General features: G+C 41.4%; 1 protein-coding gene across 2 annotated transcripts in view; it reads left to right on the forward strand.

The window, feature by feature from the left end:
- Nfatc3 (nuclear factor of activated T cells 3) overlaps positions 1-18,678 on the forward strand; it is a 77,637-nt gene that overhangs the window by 52,313 nt on the left and 6,646 nt on the right. Inside the window, exons 9-10 of one of the 2 annotated variants that reach the window (XM_029480364.1) lie at positions 2,982-3,983; positions 13,129-13,232. In XM_029480364.1, the coding sequence (XP_029336224.1) occupies positions 2,982-3,983; positions 13,129-13,229 (1,103 nt within the window). In that variant the 3' untranslated portion in view covers positions 13,230-13,232. The remainder of the gene's footprint in view (positions 1-2,981; positions 3,984-13,128; positions 13,233-18,678) is intronic. The other variant, XM_021169508.2, reaches the window with a different exon arrangement.

The raw sequence follows: 18,678 nt of genomic DNA on the forward strand, positions 1-18,678 counted from the left end.
AAAAAAAAAAAAAAAAAAAAAAAAAAGAAGTAGTTTTTGTTTTGTTTTGTTTTTTCATTTTGAGACAGGGAAGGGCTCACTCTAGCTGGCCTGGGATTCACTCTGTAGTTCAGACTGACCTAAAACTGTTGGTAATCCTCATCTCAGCCTCAGTGCTAAAATAATAGGTATATGCTACCATGTAATACTGGTGATTATTAAGGGTTATTCATTTGTCATATATTTCATTTATAGTCTATAAAGACTTTATATTTTCAGTTCTTTTTTGTTGTTTGTTTGTTTCAAACAGGATTCCTCTGTGTAGTCCCAGCTGTCCTGGAACTCACTCTGTAGACAAGGCTGGCATTGAACTCACAGAGATCTTCTTGCTTCTGCCTCCTATAAGGTATACACCACCATGCCTGGCTTGTTTTCAAATCTTAGTCATACATAGCTCTTGTGGTTAATGGCATCATAGAATTTTATGAGACCTAGAAGACACAATGTGTTATCAGGGAGGGGACATCATATTCAGGGCTTGGGATGTAGCCTGTTTACTTTCAGGTTGTGGGTTTTTGTTGGTGGTGTTTGGTTGGCTGATTTTTGTTGGTGGTGGTGGTGGTGGTGGTAGTGGTGGTGGTGTGTGTGTGTACATATTTGTGTATGTATAGATAATAAAAAATAATAAAGAATATCAAATTTCTGCCTAGTAGAGGTAGGCAGATATCTTAAATTGAGGCCAACCTGGTCTACAGAGTGAGTTCCAGGACAGCCAGGGCTACATAGAACTTTTCTCAAAACAAGACAAAAAGGGAATATCAGATTTCTAAAGAAGGTGAAAAGGAATAAGATTTTAAAATGTAGAGGTTGAAGCCAGGCATAATGGTACATTTATGTAATCACAATACTCAGGAAGTAAGACAGATAAGACTATCGTGATTGTTTCTCCTGGCCTGTGTAATGAGACCATGGCTCTAGCACACTGTGGTTTGGGGTAGACTGACGAGGCTAACAACTCTTGAGTCCCGTACTCATGAATTTGTAGGCCTAGCTCTCCTGGTTGTATTTACTTAAAGGTTGTGGGGGTTTGTTGTTGTTGTTGTTTCTGTTTGTTGTTGTTAGTTTGTTTTTTTGTTAGTTTGTTTTGGCTGTTGTTTGGTTTTTGATTTTTTTGGGACAATCTCATTGTATATCCCTGACTGGCTTGGAACTTCTGGAGATCTGCCTGTCTCTGCTTCTGCTTCCTGAGTGTTGAGATTAAAGGCGTGCACCACCATGCCCGGTTGTGTAACTTTCTGTTGCTGCACTCAGAAGTTAAAGAACTGTTGTGATGAAACTCATCTCTGTCCTGAATAAGGAAGAATGCTTCTGTAATTGCAAAAAATAAACACTATGATCAGCAAATTAGAGGTATTGATTACTTCCTAATAGTGGTAGTAATGCTGTGTAGCACAGTATGACCTTAAATTTCCAGATTCTCCTCTTTACTTTATAAATCCTGGGGTTGCAGGAATGTACCACCACATTCAGCTGCTTTGACTCCTTTTTAGTTCACAGTGAGCAGCCAGTTACAAAACCAAGCTCTCCACTTACCCGAGTTAAGGGATGAGAGTACTCAGCCATCCTGCCTGCCTTCTCTCTTCCCCCCTCCCCCTATTTCTTTTCCTAGCCTTTCCTGTTTTCTTCCTTTAAGATAGGGTCTAACTTGGAAATCAGAGATCCATGTGCCTCTGCCCTCTTGAGTGCTGGGATTAAAGGCAAGTGTCACTGAGCCTGGCCATGTATATTGGTTTTGTGTTTGCAGTGTTAATTAGTTTGTTTGTTGGTTTCTTATAGATTTTGGTAGTTTTCATTTTTACATTTTTTTTCTGTTTTTTGTTTTGTTGTTGTTGTTTAGCCCAGGCTGTTCTCTATCTTTGTTCTACTGAGATTACAGGTGTGTGCTACCTCATGTGGTTTTCAGTTTTTCTCTTGATAGTCACACAGTGGTAGAGGATCAAACCTATCACATGAGAGGTATGTTTCAGATTGAGAGTCCTAGATTCAGTGCTTTATAGGTCATAGGATTATTTTTGGTGGGTTTTCTTGTGATTTTTTATTTAGCAATCATCCTCTTTTTTTGTTTTTTTCTGTTTTTTCCTTTTTTTCTTTTTCTTTTTTTTTTTTTTTTTTTAAAGACAGGGTTTCTCTGAAATCTTGGCTGTCCTGGACTCCCTCTGTAGACCAGGCTGGCCTTGAACTCACAGAGATCTGCCTGCCTTTGTCTCCCAAGCACTTGAATTAAAGGAGTGTGCCACTACTACCTGGCTGTTCATCTCTTTTTAAGTTATGTTTTAAACTTTTCTCATGTATATGTGCACATCCAAAAATTAATTTTTGAGTGATAAGCACTGTGCTTGCTGTTTCCTATATTTGGAGGTCAGAGGACAACCTCAGGTCTCAGGTGTCAGGCCTTGCCTTTCATCTTGTTTAAGAGAGGTTCTCTCAGGAGGCAGAGGCAGGCGGATTTCTGAGTTCGAGGCCAGCCTGGTCTACAAAGTGAGTTCCAGGACAGCCAGGGCTATACAGAGAAACCCTGTCTCAAAAAACCAAAAAAAAGCCGGGCGTGGTGGCGCACGCCTTTAATCCCAGCACTCGGGAGGCAGAGGCAGGCGGATTTCTGAGTTCAAGGCCAGCCTGGTCTACAGCGTGAGTTCCAGGACAGCCAGGGCTATACAGAGAAACCCTGTCTCGAAAAAACTAAAAAAAAAAAAAAGAAAAAAAAGAGGGTCTCTGTTTAGTTTTTGGGCACTGCTTATGTCAGACTAGCTGGTTTATGAGCTTCTAGAAATATATATATACATATAACAAATAAAACATTTTACATGAACTTCCTTCTCTAAAGACATTTAGTTCATCCCCATTGTGTTATGGTTCCAAACCCTAGAATTACAGAATTACGTTAAGTCGTCATCATTTTGTAAGCTATATAATAATGCTTGCTTTAACCCCTTACTTTTCAGTTTTGATGAAGCAAGAACAAAGAGAAGACACAGATTTGCCTTCAGTTCCATCTTTGCCTGTGCCTCATTCTGCCCAGGCCCAGAGGCCCTCCTCAGAGACAGGGCACCCCCATGACCGTGCGATGTCAGCACCGGGAAGCCTGCTTTGTCAAGTGCAGCCAGCATACACATCTATGATAACCTCCACCCACTTGCCACAGTTGCAATGTAGGGAGGAAGGTTCTGGTAAACAACAGCACATAGCACCATCTTCAGTCATGCACCAGCCTTTTCAAGTCACACCAACATCTCTAGGGTCTTCCTATCAGTCTATACAAACTAGTATGTATAATGGCCCAACCTGTCTTCCTATGAATCCTGCCTCTAGTCAAGAATTTGACCCAGTTTTGTTTCAGCAGGATGCAGCTCTTTCTAGTTTAGTAAATCTTGGCTGTCAACCACTGTCACCAATACCATTTCATTCTTCAAATTCAGATGCGACAGGACATCTCTTAGCACATTCACCTCATTCTGTGCAAACCCCACCTCATCTGCAGTCAATGGGATACCATTGTTCAAATGCAGGACAAACAGCTCTTTCTTCTCCAGGGGCAGACCAGGTCACAGGTCAGCCTTCTTCTCATTTACAGCCTATTACATATTGTCCTTCACACCCAGGATCTGCTACAGCAGCTTCCCCAGCAGCCTCTCATCCTCTGGCTAGTTCACCGATTTCTGGGCCATCATCCCCTCAGCTCCAGCCTATGCCTTATCAATCTCCTAGCTCAGGAACTGCCTCATCACCATCTCCAGCTACCAGAATGCATTCTGGACAGCACTCAACTCAAGCACAAAGTACAGGCCAAGGAGGTCTTTCTGTTCCTTCATCCTTAGTATGTCACAGTTTGTGTGACCCAGCGTCATTTCCGCCTGGTGGGGCAGCTGTGAGCATTAAGCCTGAACCTGAAGATCAAGAACCTAACTTTGCAACCATTGGTCTACAGGATATCACCTTGGATGATGGTAAGTCCCAGCTCCTCCCCACCTCGCCCTACTTACCCTACCTACCTTGTGAATGTGTGTGTGTTTATGTATTTTGAGTTAGGCTGGCCTTGAACTTACTGTATGGTGGAGAGTGACCTTAAATTTCTGATTCTCCCAAGTGTTAAGATGACAGGTCTGTACCTCCAGACCCAGATAGTATTTGAGATTGAACCCTAGGACTGGGGTGGGGTGGGGGTTCAGTTCTTGCAGAACTGAAGCTCAGTGTCAGCTCAGGCTGACCTCAATGTATGGTGATCTTTCTCCCTCAGCCTCCTAATGCTGGAAAGATAAAAGTGAGCTACCACATATGTTATGTGTAACACATTATATAGTTACCTGTAGCCATCATCTATGAAAATCCTAAAGATTCTAGAGCTAGATATAGAATTTCAGTTTTCTTTCTAATTCTATATTAATCTGTTTTAGGAAAATAATTCTAGACCAGCTATCTAGATCAGGAACTGACCTAGACCTAACTTATCTTCTGTTACAGGTTTGTAGCTACACTAGATCCATTCCATAATGGAGAAACTGTCATTAAATATCAGGTCATAGGACTGAAGTGTTGTCTCTCCAACTAGCTTATAACTTGATTAACCCATGTATTCTAGTCTAAGCCTGCCACATGGCTGGTTACAAATTCTCAGTTTCATACATCTCACTCTATCCCAGAGTACCTTTCTCCCTATGGGAACTCTCACCTCCTATTCCCTACCTCAGCTCCTTGGCCAATCAGCTTTGTATTGGCAGATGATGTTTCCATACAGTACACAAAAGAATCTCTCTACATACCCACCTGACAGTTCCCCTGACATAGATCCAGTGTCTTCTTTTGTTATTTTGGTTTTTGGTTTTTTCCAGACAGGGTTGTAGGTACTGTATGTGGTGCACAGATATACACACAAGCAAAGTGCTCATATATGTAAAATAAAAACAACAAAAAGTGCCGGGGGTGGTGGTGCACACCTTTAATCCCAGCACTCCGGAGGCAGAGGCAGGCTGATTTCTGAGTTCGAGGCCAGCCTGGTCTACAAAGTGAGTTCCAGGACAGCCAGGGCTATACAGAGAAACCCTGTCTCAGGGGCGGGGGCGGGGTGGGGGGGACCCACAATCTAAAAAACTAACAAAAAATTCCCAGATTGAAGCATCATAGAAGACAGACTGGCTATTGAATTTTTTCATTGCCACCCATTGGAGAACTTGATAAAAGTTGATTGGTGTCAAGCTATAACTGGAGGGGAAAAGTCAGCAGAACTCAGGGCACCGCAGATTCTGAGCTCTACCCTCTTCCAGTGAATTTCTTTTCAGATGCATATTCTAGCCTAGTGTGTTACTGTAGAGCCAAATTTCTAGCCATTTGTAACTTGACTTCTTGTTTGGATTTTCTGTGAATTTCTGGGGGGTTTTTTGTTTTGTTCTTGGATTTTTTTGGTTTTTCAAGACAGGGTTTCTCTGTATAGCTCTGGCTGTCCTGGAACTCAGAAATCCGCCTGCTTCTGCCTCCCGAGTGCTGGGATTAAAGGCGTGCACCACCACGCCCGGCTTTAAAAATTTTTTTTTTGTTTTTTTGTTTTTTGTTTTTTTGTTTTTTTGAGACAGGGTTTCTCTATATAGCCCTGTCTGTCCTTCTGTTGTTTTTTAAGACAGGATTTCACTCTATAAAGAGTGCTGGCCTTGTAGAGATGCACCTGCCTTTGCATCCCAAGAGCTAGGTAGGATGAAAGGTGTGTACTTCTACACCTGGCCCGTTTGTCTGCTCAGAAGAGAATTTTTCTTGAGTCTTTCTGTGATTTTAAGGCCAGACTGGTCTACAGTGTGAGTTCCAGGATAGTCAGGGCTGCACAGAGAAACCCTGTCTTGGGGGGAAAAAAAATACTTGGGGGAAAAAAAAAACCTGTATTTTATGCTTGCATTATGCTCTAGATTTTGCACCAATTGATATATATTAAAACATGATTTTTATAACATATAGAAATACTCGGTTATGTTTTAAACTTTTAAATTAAGATTATTTTATTGTGTAAAAGTATCTTTTACTCATCTGAAGTAATTATTGTCTTGGAAGTTTACTGCTGAATAAGCTCACCATTTGTAGCTCTTTCTGACGTCTGACCAGCTAGCTGGTTCAAACTAGTTTCTCCCAGCTTTCTGACTGAATTGTTCTGCTTGACCTCAAACTAACTCTAGCAATCTAGCTACTCTTCTGGCTCCTCATTCTCTGCAAAACTGCCCCGGTAAAATTGCTTCCTCTGCACCGACTGAACTGAACTCAAAACACGCTCCCCTCCCCTCCACTCCGCTGCACTGCACAGTGCAGCGCACCAGACTGACGTGACTGAACTTACAGAACTGCCCTCCAGTTAGAAGTCACCTTCAAACACCACTGCTTCCTTCTGCATACAAACCTTACTTTCATTGTTTGGGATTAAAGGTGTGCACTAAGGGCATGTTTGTATTCCAGCCAGAGGGATTAAAGATGTGTGGTCCCTTGCCAGAGCAGCCGTGTATGTTACTGGATTAAAATTCCTCTGTGGTATTGTAAAACTAGATAACTAAACTAGTGGTTCTTTGCTTTAATTTGTGATTGAGCTAACTAAATTCTGTTAAAACTGCCCTTTAATTTTTCCTCCCATTGTCTTCCTTTGTTCTTAGACTAACAGGAGCACAGCTGCAGCTTTTCCTTCAGAGAAGAGGCTGCACATTTAATGTAGTTCAAACAGCTGCTGTGGTGAGACTGTCACTGCCACTGCCACTTGCTGGCTCTGTGCAACAGCATGCTGACCCTGAATGTAGGGCAGGTGCTGATTGACAGTTAGCACTCTAGATACAACTCAGCTGCTTCAGCTCTCTATAGAAGTGTTGCTTATAGGGGCTGGAGAGATGGCTCAGCGGTTAAGAGTACTGACTGCTCTTCCAGAGGTCCTTAATTCAATTCCCAGCAACCACATGTTGGCCCACAACTATCTGTATTGGGATACAATGCCCTCTTCTGGTATATCTGAAGAGCACAACAGTGTACTCACATACATTAAGTAAATAAATAAATAAATCTTTTAAAAAAAAAAAAAAAGTGTTGCTTATAGCCCAGGATACACAATGCCGTCTTCTGGTGTATCTGAAGAGCACAACAGTGTACTCACATACATTAAATAAATAAATAAATCTTTAAAAAAAAGTGTTACTTATAGCCCAGGATTATCTATTCATAACTGTCCTACCTCTGGCATTTCAAATGCTGAAATTATAGATGTCTGCTACAATGCCTGGGTTAACGAATGTCTTTTTAAAGCAAGATTCACATGGCTACTTGTCAGGGGTGTAGAAGACTATTGTGGAGGATGAGTAGAGAGATAATATGTCAGTGTTTTGGTTCATGCATTTATTGCATAGTGGTTTCGCTGGTGTTTATTGTATTTACATAAATATTTTATTACATTTTTACATACTTGTGTATATGAATATGGACAGGAGAGTCCCTGGAAATGATTGTAGAGGTCAGAGAACAACTTATAGAAGTCAGTTCTCTTTCAACCATAGAGGTTTCAGGAATCAAACACAGTAACCAAGTTTGGTGGCCAGTACCTTCTAAGCCATCTTGCTGGCCCTAGATAATTATTTAACATTTATTTAATAATTTTATTTAATATTCATTCAATTTATATTTAATATTTAATAGTGTTCATCCAATTAATATTTAAATAATAAAGGAAGTCATATGTAGCCAATAGGGTGAGGATATCATCAATGATATATATAATTACTCCATTTATGGGACCTAGGGGTTATAGGAAGGTAGGTAATATTGAATTGTTCCTTTAACCGAAATACTAGGGCCTCTTTTGGTTACATACATGAATCATCAGCCTTCAAACAACATATTTATGATGAAGACTTTTAAAGGTTGAAAGAACTAATAAAGAATGCTGTGTAGACTGGGAATATATAGCAAAGGGTTCAGAACCACCCTGGGATATGCAGTAAGAAAAATTAGTTTCAGCTAGGTGTGGTGGTATATGCCTTTAATCACAGCATTTGGGAGGAAGAGGCAGATGGACCTCTGCCAGCCTGGTTTATTACATAGTGAGTTGTAGGACAGCCAGGGCTATAAAATAAAGAGACCTTGTCTAAAAGGAAGAAAGGAAGGAAGCAAGCAAGTAAGGAGAAAAGAAGAAGAAAAAGAGAGCAAAATTAGAGTCGGGCGTGGTGGTGCATGCCTTTAATCCTAGCACTCGGGAGGCAGAGGCAGGCGGATTTCTGAGTTCGAGGCCAGCTAGGGCTACACAGAGAAACCCTGTCTCTAAAAAACAACAACAACAAAAGAAACAAACAAAAAAAAGCAAAATTAGTTTCTAGATCCAGGGAAGAAATATTTGATATATCAAGTGAATATCTCCAGAAAAAAAATGTAGTTGTAGCCTTATAAAAAAAAAATGCTGTGTATGGTGATATGAACATTTTTAATCCCAGTGCTGGAGAGGCAGAGGCAGGCAGATCTCTGAAGTTACATAGTGCATTCTAGGACACCAGAGCTACATATTGAGACTCTGTCTCAAAAAAACAAACCAAACCCAAAAATTAATGTGTGTGTGTGTGTGTGTGTGTGCGCGCGCGCATTGTTTTGTCTGCATGTGTGTTTGTGTACCACAATGTGTTCCTGAGACCCTCACATTCCTTGCAACTAAAGCTACAGACAGCTGTGAGCTGCCATGTGTGTCCTTGGAAATGAACCGCAGTCCTCTGAAAAGTATGTAGTGCTATCAACCACACAGCCATCTCTGCAGCCCCAGTTGGGACCTTTTTTTCTAACAAGGTCTGAAGTGTGAATTATTAGGCTTACTGGTATAGACATTGATCAGAGAGGTAAGCATACTTACAGTGTTCTGTGACTACAAATATTATGACCAGAGTTTGAGTTTAACTTTGTAAATACTCTTGCATGTGTTAAGTAGTTTCTAGAACAGCTGTTTTTTTTTTTTTTTTTTTTTTTTTTTTTTTTTTTTTTTTTTTTTTTTGGTTTTTCGAGACAGGGTTTCTCTGTGTAGCCCTGGCTGTCCTGGCACTCACTTTGTAGACCAGGCTGGCCTCGAACTCAGAAATCCGCCTGCCTCTGCCTCCCGAGTGCTGGGATTAAAGGCGTGCGCCACCACGCCCGGCACTCTAGAACAGCTGTAAGTAATTTCTTGGCATATTCTGGATTCTGTAAATATAACAATAGGTTTCTAAAGTCTGCTCTGGGAAAGATAGAAAAGTCATTTTCTTAAAGATGCTATTCTATTTTACAATTTGTATCCTCTTTTCAAAGTACTTAGATGAATTTTTTTAAATTTGTTGTGGTTGTTTAGATTTATTTATTTATTTCATGTACACAAGTGCCATGTTTTTATGCACACCAGAAAAAGGCATCAGATTCCATTACAAATGGTTGTGAGCCACCATGTGGTTGCTGGGAATTAAACTCAAGACCTCTAAAAGAGCAGTCAGTACTCTTAACCTCTGTGCCATCTCTCCAGCCCTGGAGAAAGAAAGGGTTTCTCTGTGTAGCCCTGGCTGCCCTGGAACGTACTCTATAGGCCAGGCTGGCCTCAAACTCACAAAGATCCTCTTGCCTTTACCTCCCAAGTGCTAGGATTAAAGGCGTGCGCCAGCACCACCTGGCTGGAAGGGTAAAAGTATTGTTAGGGAGCTGGCTCTTTTATCCTTATGCCTTGGTAATGTTCCCTGTGTCCTCGAAGGGGTGGTATACATACGTCACTTAGAGAGCTGGAGAGATTATTCAGAGGATAAAAGCACTTCCAGAGAACGCAGATTCAATACCCACATGATTGCTGACAACCACCTGTTAACTCCAGGTGGAGAAGATCTCTGATGCCCTCTTCTGGGCTCCTGGAGTACTGCATACATGGGATGCACAGACATTCAGGCAAACACTCATACACAAAGTCTCAAAAAGATACCGCATTTACACCTGAGCATTCAGCAGTAACTTATTCTTCAGCCTGTTATGAGTCACACTCCCCTCCTCCCCCCCAAAAACCCCAAAAGAATATTTTAACAAGTGTAAGGAATTGAGGTATCAAAAGTGTTAAGGATAACTTCTGCAATATTAACAGGAGAAACCAATCTGATAATAAGACTTTTCCTTTTCTAGGATATGCCAACATAATTGATCTCACCTATGCTAGCATTACAGTGAATCCAAGTACGCATTAGTTAAATCCCAACTAATCCTCGGTTATCTTATTTTCAGGGTTGTAGTAATGTAGTCCCAGATAGTTGAACTGAACTCCTTGGCACCTCAGGTGGCTTGAGCAAAACCTTCAGAAACAGAGGGACTCGTTATAAACAGGTTCGAGAGGATGTAACTAAGTCACTGGATGAAAAGGCATAGGATCAGTCGACCCCTCTCCTAACTTGCATAGATACCAGACACAAAACAGGTAGCATTTAAAGCCATCAAGATTTTTTTCCCGTTTGCTACATGGCTCTTCCCCCTGTGCCTTCCCTCTCCCTGCTTTTGGCTACCTTCCTGCCCTCCAATGCACACCAGCCACTGTTACGCTGAGGCCACCTCCGGGCTCGGGAGATTGAGGCCACTGAAAGGCCCACACGGCTGCCCACAGTCCACCCACAGCTCCACCACTGTGTGTTTGTAGCCTGCAGTGCTGCTTGGTTTTTTGTTTTGTTTTTGTTTGTTTGTTTGTTTGTTTTCTCCTTAATGTAAAGCAGCTAAACCCAGAGCAAGAATGGGAACATTCTGTTACTCCTCAACCCCTCCCAGGTTTTTCTGAAGTAGTCAAACACTGTCTTTTTTCTTCAGGAAACCAAGGACATGTCTCTTGAACATAGTCTAAGAATTAATGAAGCTACAATGCTTCCATTCTACTTCTGAGGTTTCACAAAATCTTCCATTGTAGCAACATGTAACTGCCTAGCTCCAGATTCTACTTGGTAGAATCACCGCCTGTCTCTATATTCTACTTGTCCCAGTGTTTTATGCCTAACTGAAATGTGTTCCCCTGTATTATTTGTTCCTTTATCCTTATTTCTTCCCTCTATTTATTCATTACCTGTGTAAGCATGCTTCTTACAACAGCATTCTTTTGTGTGGCCAATAAGAGTTCCCTGTAGTTGTGTGTCCACGTTCGCGTCCCTGATCAGGTACCACCTTACTGGGTCCTTGCACAACTCTAGGGACTTGACCTGACCGGGGCAGTAGAGGAATGAAGAAATGGCAGACATGAACACACAGGAAAGCTGAGGTTGGGTGGACTTGGGTTCTCTGATAAAGAAACCCTAGTACTGCAGAAACTCAGCATGTTTATTATATACTGTTGAACAGAGAGGCAGAATTCTTGTATGTAGCTAAATTAACAAGATGGGTTAGCTAATCTCAGTAGGAACAGTCTGGATGGAGAAAGCTGTGCAGAATTTTTTCCTGTTGTTGCCGGTGGAGATCAGAAGAGGGTTTCAGACCCCTTCAACTTAGAGTTTACAGATGTTCCTCTGCAAGAGTAATAGCTGCTCTTTAGTGCAGAAGCTGTCTCTCTAGCCCCATACTTTTTTTTTTTTTTTGAGATAGAATCTCATGCAGCTTAGATTGGAGATTCTGTAGTTTTGTTATGTGTTTGTTTTGTGTTGTAGCTCTGTAGATGGATCCAAAGGCTTTGTGTATGCTAGGCAATTATCTACCACAGAGTCATACTCCCAGTCCTCTTATAGCCTCTGTCTGATTTTGATACTGGATAATGCTTTGCAGTGAGTTAGGAGTTATTCTGTTCTCTTTGATTTTTTTTTTTTTAAGTAGGAAAATCACTCTTATATTTTTAAGATTTATTTTTAAATTATGTGTGGGTGAGTGTGTGGGTAGGTATTTGTACTTGAGTGTGTACAGGTGCCTTTGGAGCCTAGAAGAGGGTATTAGGTCCCTGGAGGTACAGTTTCAAGCCTGATAAGATTCTGAGATTCAAATTTGTGTCTTCCATAAGAGCAATACATGCTTATGACTGCTGCTTTCCACAGAGCACAATCTTGAAGTATGACCAACTTAGCCCAGTCCCAAAAGGCCTCAGTGTCTGCTGGCCTCTTTGCTTATTCCTACACTTACTTCTAATGTATATGTTGATTTACCCAAAGTCACACATTTCACTTACACTTTAAAGTCTGTTTTGGAGGATTACTTTTTAAACAAGAGTAGGCACTCTCAGAAAAGATGATTTTAATTGATCTCTAAAAAAGAAAAAGAAAAAAAGAACTAAAAGAGAAAACAAAGAAATACAAAAAAAAAGAAAGAAAAAAAAAGAAAAAAGAACTTGGCAGTAAAAAAAATTACATGACAGAGTTTTTGAGTTTGTTTTGTTTTTAACTCCCTTGTGAGAGTACATTTACTACAATTTACTACAAATTGACTCAGCATATGTTTGCTTAAGATAGGGGTATTAATGTTTATGGATGCTGCATACAGATTCTTTCCTTCAAAAGAATATTTATTTGTTTGTTTGTTTGTTTTGTTTTTTCAAGACAGGGTTTCTCTGTGTAGCCCTGGCTGTCCTGGAACTTACTCTGTAGACCAGGCTGGCCTTGAACTCAAGTGCTGCCTCTGCCTCCCAAGTGCTGGGATTAAAGGCGTGCGCCACCGCGCCCGGCTCAAAAGTTGAATTCTTATGTTTGAAGTTGTACAGTAAAGACCCAGAAGAGTTCTTACAGGTCAGAGGAGCTTTTCTTATCTACTGTGATAATTTAAAACTGATTTTACCTCCTTAAAGCCAATGAAAACATTACCTTTTTAATTCAAAATCATCTATTATGCCTGGCAAATATTATGGTGGCACACGCCTTTAATCCCAGCACTCAGAGGCAAGAAGCAGGTGGATCTCCAAATTCCAGGACAGCCAAGGCTATACAGAGAAAGCCTGTCTGGAAAAAAGAACAACAACAAAAACATCATCCATTACCTAAACTATCTGGATTCCAGTATTAAATTACCTAGTAAAATGTGGGAAGTCATGGAGAATTTAATTCCTCTTACTCAGGAAGCAAAATAGAAAACAATACTGGGCAGTGTAGTGGATTAAGTTCACCCTCTGGTTTGTTCCATTCAGTAGTGATGTTGTCTTCTTTGACACAGACCAGTTTATATCTGACTTGGAACACCAGCCATCAGGTTCAACAGAGAAATGGCCCAATCACAGTGAGTTCTCATGTCCAGTTCCTTTCTGGAGAATCTAGAGGGTGAGTGTTGATTAAAATGTATCATTGTTCTTGTACACTAGTCTGGTATTTGCATGCCATGGCTGGATTTGCATGTGCTACAAAGGAGGGGTATGCACAGGCATCTTCATGGTAGGCCCCTTCATTGTCTTTGTAGGTACACTTTCACTTTTATACTGAGGCTCTTACACCTGATCTGCAAATTTTAGTTCTAGTTTTTTTGTTTGTTTCTGTTTTGTTTTGACAGGGTTTCTCCCTGCCCTGGCTGTTCTAGAACTATTCTCTGTACACCAAGCTGACCTGGAACTCAGAAATCCACCTGCCTCTTCCTCCCGAATGTTGGGGTTAGAAGCATGCACCCCTACCACCCAGCTCAAGAGTTTAGTCTAGTTTTATTGAGAGGCGAATGTTTAAATAAATTTGTTAGAACAAAGGAGACTTCTCAGTATATATAAACCTTATTTATGGCTTGGGTACTTTGTAAGTTTGTTTGCTGGGCTGATGAAATATCTCAGTGGGTAAAGTACCTGCCTCTGGCCTAGCCTGAGTTTAACCCCTAGAACTCATCTGGAAGAAGAAAACTGGCTTCCTTGAGTTGTTCACTAACCTCCATGAACTCACTGTGGCATGAGCTGTGGGTGAGCAGGCACATACAAACACACATATGCACACACACACTGAATACATGCATATACACACGTGCACACACACACTGAATACATGCACATACACACGTGCACACACACACTGAATACATGCACATACACACGTGCACACACACACACACTGAATACAATTTTTTAAAAATGAAGTTTAGTTGCTAGAGTACTAAGTCTATACAGTTCGGATTCAGTACGCCTAAGTTAGGTACAAGACCGTATGAAATAGAAGTAGAGCGGAAAATTGTGTCCAGTATTGAGAGATAACCTAGAATATTCATCCTTGATCTACCTTTAGACCCACATTTGTACTCCTGTAGTTCATCTGTGGCTCTACTTGGAAGAACACCAAAGCCATAGTAACAGCATAGGTTCTGTGAAATAGGACCAAAGCCTTTGGCCTCACCCTCAATGCTGTCTACAGTCTTCCCTCACTATTGGATCAGCTCCTTTTTCAGATTCTTTTAGAGTCACTTAGAGTATGTGGGTGAGCATGGTGGTGAGTGCCCATCCTCCTAGCTACCTGCTGAGGAGGCTGAAGCAAGAGGAGCTCAAGTTCAAGAAGTGTCTCAGAGTTTAGTTTTGTTTGTTGTCGTCTCTTCCACTCTTTCTTCTTCTAGGATCGTCTCCCTGTGTAGCCCTGGCTGGCCTTGAACATGCTATTTAGATTAGATCAAACTGTCCTTGATCTGCTTCTGCCTCTGCCTCCATCTCCTAATACTAGGATTAAAGGCATATGCCACTAAACTCCACCCAAAAAAGAAAATGATTACAGTGCTTGTTTGGCATGTAGAGAAGTCCTGGGTTCAATCCTCAGTGCTGGGGCGAGGGGAAGCATGTGATAGAAATTAAAAATTCATAGCCAGGCAGTGGTGGCGCACGCCTGTAATCCCAGCACTTGGGTGGCAGAGCCAGGCGGACTTCTGAATTCGAGGCCAGCCTGGTCTACAGAGTGAGTTCCAGGATAGCCAGAACTATACAGAGAAACCCTGTCTCGGAAAACCAAAAAGAAAAGAAGAGAAGAAAAGAGAAAGGAACTAGAAATATGTAGATTCCAGTTACCTAAATGCCATTTGATTTTAAGATTGTTCTTTTTTATGCATATGGGTATTTTGCTTGCATGTATTTCTATGTACCACATGTTTGCCATGTATGCCCTTGAAGGCCAAAAAAGTGCACTCCATCTTCTGGAACTAGAGTTATAGACCATGTCAGTTGCTATTAACTTTCATTTAGAAAAGGCCTTAGGTGGCATGATTAATACTCAGGGTTTTAAGATTTTTTTTTTTTTTTTTTTTTGGTTTTTCGAGACAGGGTTTCTCTGTGTAGCCCTGGCTGTCCTGGAACTCACTTTGTAGACCAGGCTGGCCTCGAACTCAGAAATCCGCCTGCCTCTGCCTCCGGAGTGCTGGGATTAAAGGCATGCGCCACCACGCCCAGCTTTTAAGATTTTTTTTTATAAAATCCTGTTTTTGGATCTTGCTGTATGTACATCATGTGTGTATGGTATCTTTAGAAAATAAAAGAGAGCATTGGACCCCCTGGAATTGGAGTTACAGATAACTTTGCACTACCACATGGGTACTGAAAATGGAATCTATCACCTTTGCAAGAACAGTCTTCACTCCTGAGCCATCTCTCCAGCCCCAGTGTTATGGGAGTTTGAGATCTCTTGATTATCACACAAAACCTTAGAACCCTGGATTTCTGACTTCATTTAAAAGCTAGGATTAACCTGTGCTATAATTCCTGTCTAACTGTGATAGAAACAGAAGTGTTTATTCCACTCATGTAACAGTTCATCATCAAAAGCAGTTAGAGCCAGCAAGAACTGAAGCAGGGACAGGACCTGGAGGCAGGAGCTGATGCAGAGGCCATGGAGGAGTGCTGCTTGCTGGTTTGCTCCCTGGGGCTTTCTCAGCTTGTTCTATAGAATCCAGTACCACCAGCCCAGAGGTGACTCTACCCATGATTGACCGGGCCCTTCCACTTCAATCACTAATTATGAAAATGCCCTACATGTTTGCCTGCACCCTGATTTTTGGAAGCCTTTTCTCAATTGAGAAAATATACTCATCTCTCAAATAATTCTAGCTTGTGTCAAGTTAAAACGACAGAATTTTATCTAGAAAACTTTAAATAATTTAGTGTTGGAAGTGGTTGGTGGTGTGTATCTTTAACTCCAGCCAGCCCTTGGCAGGCAAAGTTCTGTTAGTAGATCTCTGTGAGTTAAAGGTGTGCTTGGTCTCCACAGTGAGTTCTAGTTCTAGTGTTTAACCGTTCCGTGTTCTTCCCATATGTAGATCACCAATTTGTCAATAATGATGTTCATCACTAGTTATGTTGGCTTAAAAAAATATGTGTATGTATAGCTAGTATATATAGTGCTCAGGGGTTAAGAGCACTTGCTCTTTCAGAGAACCTGGGTTTGGTTCTCAGCCCCACAACCTGCACTCCAGCTCCAGGGACTCTCACATCCTTTTCTGACTTGTTCATGCACTGTTTGCACACATTTACTAAACAGACAGATGCAGGAAAACACAGATGATAATGACTTTATTTTTTTTTAAAGATTTATTTATTTATTATATGTAAGTACACTGTAGCTGTCTTCAGACACTCCAGAAGAGGGAGTCAGATCTCGTTTCGGATGGTTGTGAGCCACCATGTGGTTGCTGGGATTTGAACTCCAGACCTTCGGAAGAGCAGTCGGGTGCTCTTACCCACTGAGCCATCTCACCAGCCTGATAGTGACTTTAAAAGGATGTGAATCGGTGAAATGAAAGAATCGGATATAGAGGGGTGTGGTCTAATGTTTGATTTGTTATAGAGGGTGGGGTCTGATGTTTGATTTGTTAGATATGGAGGGGTGGGGTCTAATGTTTGATTTGTTTGTTTGTTGCTTGAGATGCTGACTTATCCAGGCAGAGGCTGTTGAGTCTCTGTGAGGTCAAGGTCAGGTTCTTTGATAATATAGCAAATTCCAGGACAGCCAATAAGTAAATCTACATATTCTGTGTTGCCATTATGGTATTGAGCTTAGTTTCTGTTTTAAGATGTGTTCTCACCTTGTAAATGCCTGGTCTGGAACTGGAATGTACACCAAACTGGCCTTGAATTTAGAGATTCACCTGCCTTTCCCTTCTGAATGTCAGGATTAAAGGCGTGGGAATAATACTTGGTCTTTATTTCTGTTACTAATGCATTAAACTAGCATAATAGGGATCCCAAATTATAATGAATTAATTAGAATAGGATTCTCTTTTTAATTTCTTTTTTTTTTTTTAAATTAGATATCTTCTTTATTTACATTTCACATGTTATCCCCTTTCCTGGTTTCTCCTCCAAAAACCCTCTGTTCACCAACCCACCCAATCCCACTTCAGAATAGGGTTCTCTTGTATCTCCTACTAGTTCAGTTAAGATTCTTTTTTTTTTTTTCTTGGTTTTTCGAGACAGGGTTTTTCTGTGTAGTCTTGGCTGTCCAGGCTGGCCTCGAACTCAGAAATATGCCTGCCTCTGCCTCCCAAGTACTGAGATTAAAGGCATGTGCTACTACTGCCCAGCCTCCTTTTGATTTCTTGTTTTTCTTTCTCCCAAGTTTTATCAAAGCAGTTATCACTTTGATGACTAAATCTTAGTCCACTGAGAGGAGTGGAGGAAAGGGCAAAGAGTAAAGCCAGAGGGTGATGAGCAAGATATAGTCTCCCTTTTTGTCATAGTACAGTGGAGAGATCTTCACCAGCTACAAGGGCAGCTGAGAAGCACTCTGAAACTGGATTGCCAAGTGACTAGCTAAATAAACTTCAGTTACCAGTGAAGACTGCATTATGCTGCATGTGGTGATGAATGCCTTTAATCCCAGCACTTGAGAAGCAGAGGAAAGGGGGCTGATGAGATGGCTCAGTGAGCAAGAACACTGACTGCTCTTCCGAAGGTCCTGAATTCAAATCTTAGCAATCACATGGTGGCTCACAAACACCTGTAATGGGATCTGATGGTCTCTTTTGGTGCAACTGAAAACAGCTACAGTGTACTTATTTAAATAATAAGTAAATCTTTGGGCCAGAGTGAACAGGGTTGACCAAAGCAAGCAGAGGTCCTAAATTCAATTCCCAACAACCAGATGAAGGCTCACAACTATCTGTACAGCTACACCGTGTACTCAGATACATAAAATAAATCTTTTTTTTTGACAGGGTTTCTCTGTGTAGCCCTGGCTGTCCTGGCACTCACTTTGTAGACCAGGCTGGCCGCGAACTCAGAAATCCGCCTGCCTCTGCCTCCCGAGTGCTGGGATTAAAGGCGTGCGCCACCACGCCCGGCAAAATAAATCTTTTTTGTTTGTTTGTTTTTCGAGACAGGGTTTCTCTGTGTAGCTCTGGCTGTCCTGGCACTCACTTCGTAGACCAGGCTGGCCTCGAACTCAGAAATCCGCCTGCCTCTGCCTGTGCTGGGATTAAAGGCTTGCACCACCACGCCCGGCTCTAAATCTTTTTTTAAAAAGAGAAGCAGAGGAGGTAGTTTTTTTGAGTTGGATACCACAACCTGTGAGTTCTAGGGTAACTAACTAGGGCTATGTAGAAGGACTTTGTCTCAATTAACCAAGCAAAAAAATGTTGAGACAGCAAAAAAATTCAGATACCTGCTAAATATTTTAGAATTTATTTCTGTCTTTAGCTTGAGAAGCACATTGATCGGGTTTTAATAAGTTAACAAGCCGGGCGGTGGTGGCGCACGCCTTTAATCCCAGCACTTGGGAGGCAGAGGCAGGTGGATTTCTGAGTTCGAGGCCAGCCTGGTCTACA

This window comes from Mus caroli, chromosome 8, assembly GCF_900094665.2.
Source record: "Mus caroli chromosome 8, CAROLI_EIJ_v1.1, whole genome shotgun sequence".
In the NCBI taxonomy this organism is placed as follows: Eukaryota; Metazoa; Chordata; class Mammalia; order Rodentia; family Muridae; genus Mus; species Mus caroli.